This window comes from Aplysia californica, unplaced genomic scaffold (assembly GCF_000002075.1).
Source record: "Aplysia californica isolate F4 #8 unplaced genomic scaffold, AplCal3.0 scaffold00662, whole genome shotgun sequence".
Taxonomy (NCBI): Eukaryota; Metazoa; Mollusca; class Gastropoda; order Aplysiida; family Aplysiidae; genus Aplysia; species Aplysia californica.
This window is the reverse complement of record NW_004797932.1, coordinates 389946-394034: the sequence shown is the minus strand read 5'-3', so window position 1 is coordinate 394034 and position 4089 is coordinate 389946. Positions and strand designations below refer to the sequence as shown.

Below are 4089 nucleotides of genomic sequence, written 5' to 3'. Positions count from 1 at the left end.
ACAAACATACAAAAGAAGTATAGGAAAATGACAATAGTAAGGATCAGGAAAGAAAAAGCAGCAGTTCCCTGTTGTAGATCAGGCACAGCTATGAGCGTGACATGAGGAATTAGCCCATTTACAATTCTACTATGCTTGAACGAGAAATGTCCCCCCTTTGGGAATGGCCTACCTAAAGACACTACAGTCAGTGGCACTGCCCCGGGGGGTTTCGTTTGTGTGTAGAAAAGCAAATCAACACAACAGTGTTGGAAAAAAGCAAGACAGACAGACAGACAGAAACAATAGGAGGATAGCTTCCTGAGTATTCTGTCGTAAACTGACAAAACATACTTTTTTAAAATTTTGGCGCCAATATTTTTAATTTGCTTTACCGAAAGCCTGATCAGTTATCCTACTTGAGTGAAAAAAAAATCAAATTGAAACCGTGACTAGTTTTTGAAAAAATTAGAATTCAAATTTTGGAATTACTCTATTTTTTAAATGATTACGCTGACAAAAACTCTCTTTTTCTCAAAACTGCTCTGAAGAAAAAAAAGGGCTTTGTCAGGTTACAGCAGTGTTGTAAACCACAGATCCTGTAAAAGCATGTGCAGCTGATTGTTTTCATACATAGAAAGACAGCTAAATTTTCAGTAAGTTTAGAGAAATAAAGGAGAAAGCCTAAATCATGCAGTTGATAAAGTGCCAGTGTGGAGAAGTAGATCAAACTGTGGAACATATCCCTCAGCAATGCAAGACACACAGAGCCCCGAGACAAGAAACGTGGTCAACCCCATTGACACTACAAGAGAAGCTATACGGGCCGACAAAAGAACTGAGCAAGATGGCCCAGAAGATGGTAGAGATACCAGACTTCAAGTATGATGCGATCGAGAAGAAGAAAGAAGAAGATGCCGTTGATTACCTATGTCGTTTCCTCTCCCAACTGTGAATGATATGCCAAAGCCTTGCAAGCCAGACTCAGTTGTGATCGTCACATAAGGACAGGAATAATCAGGGGCTTTGTTCTGTGAAGAAAAACCGGTGAAGGGAAATGACTTCACAAAGTGGAAATCATGCATATTCAGACATTATTATAATAATAATAATAATAATAATAATAATAATAATAATAATAATAATACGACACTAAAAACTGATACAACTAGACTACAACAAAATCTCTTAAAAGATTAGAAAACTGCCAAAGGTTGAAGTCCAATGCAATCAGGAACAAGTGTATGAATTGAATTAATACTATGAATACATCTATTAAAACTTGTAAATAAAATATAGAAATATTTTTTTTTACACATATTATACATATATGAACATTGGGGATAGTTCACAAAATGAAACTGAAATTCTAACAAGCACTGCTTTTGACTGTAATAATCTTGGGTTCAATGGGAAGATTTTTCTACAGCCTTTCTAGCTGAGACAAAAACTCCCAAAATGTCAGATACTGGATTTTTGTTTAGTAGAGGTTTTACGGCACTCGCAACTGCATAAGGCCATATATGAGCGCCAAGGGGTGGATGTCAACAGAAAAGTCCTTACAGAGAATCAGGCTTACTCTGCTCACCTCTCTAGCTTCAACAGCACAAAATCTGCTTCGACTATCAAGGCACCCCGGAAATAGCGGGTCACAAGAGTGTGACAAACGTATAAAAGAAGTAGAGGAAAAATGATGATAGTAAGGATTAGTAAAGAAAAAGAAGCAGTTCCCTGTTGCAGTTCAGGCACAGTTATGAGCACGACATTGATGAATCAGCCCATTTGCAATTACAATTCTACTGTGCATAAGAACATGGTTATATCCCCCATTTGGGAATGGCCTAAAGACACTTCAGTCAGTAGCACCGCTCCGGGGGGTAAAAATGGAATTGACGTGTATAAGATACCAGGTAGCAGTCAGCTCATGATGCGTTGCTACCCACCATAGCATCAGATCCATCACTCTCCAGGGAAGTAGGGAAGCGGATGTCCTGCACAGCGACAGACTTGACTGTGTCAGCCATTCTAAAAAATGTAATCTGTCAAAGGAAGCATGCAAAAATAATAAGAAGACCAAAATTACAACGACTCAGCATAACGAATGAGAGCAGCAAATGTGAACTTGCGTACTTAGATCCCCTGCTTGTACAAAACGCAGGGGTTCAAATTGGTAAGATTGCAAATGTTCACGGCCCTGTTCCCCTCGACACAAGTTTTAAATAATTTCTGAGGTCAGCAGTTTCGGCTCTGCCTGCTAGGGCTAACCTGGGCCACGTGGGAAGAACATCCCTAGCAGACAGATGGAGTGTTACTTCATTAAAAAAACCCTGAAATTGTACGTTCAGTCAAGGAAAAAAGAGAAAAAGAACAAGAAGAGACGGAATACCATCATCTTGAGCGACTCCGTGAGCTTGAAATTGGATGGGGCGCCTGCAGAAGTTCAAGACTTAGTGGGAGGAGCAGAAGGCTATGGAATCAACCATTGCTTGGAACCGTCAACATCTACACACTTCGAGATGTGCTTCTTCAGGGGACGGAGCACTTATGGGAATGCCCTTTGTGCAGTGATGTCGGTCCTTCACACAAGTAAACAAGTTTAAAAAACCTTCCACTCAATACTCATGGTTACCGTGTACGTAGACACTCCGTTATTTCCGAAGGCTCATTTTTTCTACCTGTTGAGTCCACGTATATGTCTCATTAGATCTAGCAATTATTCAGGTTTAAAATATATGCACTGTCAGTAAGGCACCTTTTGGTTTCGTCTCAAATACAAATACTTTACACTAGGTATTGCAAACTAAATAATGAAAACGAAAAAGCAAATAAGTCAGGAGACAAGTGAATGAAAAGGGAAAGGAGGGGGTGTGTCTTTCTGTTTTGTAAAACTTCTTTTGATCCTTTACCATCGAATTACATCCAGAATCTAGATATCTATCCTAAATGGAATTCTACAATTATAATAGTATCAATAACAACAAACCGGAGCAACGAGATAACAAACTGGATAAACAAAAGACGGTCGGTAGATTGCAAGAACTGGGCCTACTTACTACTTCTTTGACAAGGACTATTCAGAGAGAAAATCATCAAAATCACATGACAAGGCGTACGTGAACTTTGAACCTGTACTTGCCAAAACAATACTCTTTTTTGTAATAGGGTAATTTTACTTCTAAATATAGGGCTTTCTTGTATAAGGAGATAGGGAAAACAATATCTTATAGAAATCTCTTCTGTTTTTTGTGCAATTATGGTCCTGCTTCCTGCTTTTCGTGGTGGGTCTCAAAACAACATCATCTGAAAGAATCCCAAAAAAGTAGTGGAGGATAAATCCATATGGAGCAAACTCGAAGCAAATAATTTAATCAGCATCTGGTATGTACCAAATGGTATTAAGCACCCTACCGAAATAAATATTAGGTTACTTTAATCTGATGTTCTTCTTGTTCTTCCGACTGAATGGCCGGTTAAGGTAGACGCATTGCAAAACTTTACTTTCACTTGACTTTTAATTTTAATTTTAGATTAGATTCTAGATCTAGATTCTAGATCTAGATCTAGATCTAGATCATTGCAAAACTTTACTTTCACTTGACTTTTAATTTTAATTTTAGATTAGATTCTAGATTCTAGATCTAGATCTAGATCTAGATCTATATCTAGATCTAGTCTAGAATCTAGACAGTGGATCTATTCTATTCTAGATCTAGATCTAGATCTAAATCTAGATCTAGATATAGAATCTAGTCTATATGTCTAGAGCTATAATCTAGATTAGATTTAAAACTTCAAGCTACTAGAAATCTAGAATCTAGATTATCTAGAATCTAGTAAAATTATAGTAAATTAGGCCTTCCTGAGATTGTTCTCTTTCGACTTCGTCATTCGTTTTAAACTTTTTTACTTTCTTCGACTTCGTCTGTCCATGTCAGGTTAGAGTTAGATCTAGTTTTTTTTTTAATTGATTAAAAGAAATGAACATTCTAAACTTACCCTTTTACTTAGCCTAATATTTTGGCCGGCACTATTTCTCCGAACGTTCGGGAAAATAAAGCTGGGCACTATTTCTCCGAACGTTCGGGAAAATAATTTTTAAATAAAGCTGGG

At 37.6% G+C, this 4089-nt stretch overlaps 2 protein-coding genes across 3 annotated transcripts in view; one reads left to right on the top strand and one right to left on the bottom strand.

The window, feature by feature from the left end:
• LOC101845198 (mitochondrial enolase superfamily member 1) overlaps positions 1–3089 on the bottom strand; it is a 27661-nt gene extending 24572 nt beyond the window's left edge. Inside the window, exons 1-3 of one of the 2 annotated variants that reach the window (XM_013087946.2) lie at positions 3033–3089; positions 1923–2018; positions 908–1010 (exon numbers count right to left, since the gene is read on the bottom strand). In XM_013087946.2, the coding sequence (XP_012943400.1) occupies positions 908–1010; positions 1923–2003 (184 nt within the window). In that variant the 5' untranslated portion in view covers positions 2004–2018; positions 3033–3089. Of the gene's footprint in view, positions 1–907; positions 1011–1922; positions 2019–2962 lie in introns of both variants that reach the window. The other variant, XM_005108125.3, reaches the window with a different exon arrangement.
• Positions 3090–3228: 139 nt separating this feature from the next.
• Positions 3229–4089, top strand: part of LOC101846768 (sodium-dependent lysophosphatidylcholine symporter 1-B) — a 32835-nt gene continuing 31974 nt past the window's right edge. Inside the window, exon 1 of the mRNA XM_035972355.1 lies at positions 3229–3357. The gene's annotated coding sequence lies outside the window, so the exon portion shown is untranslated. The remainder of the gene's footprint in view (positions 3358–4089) is intronic.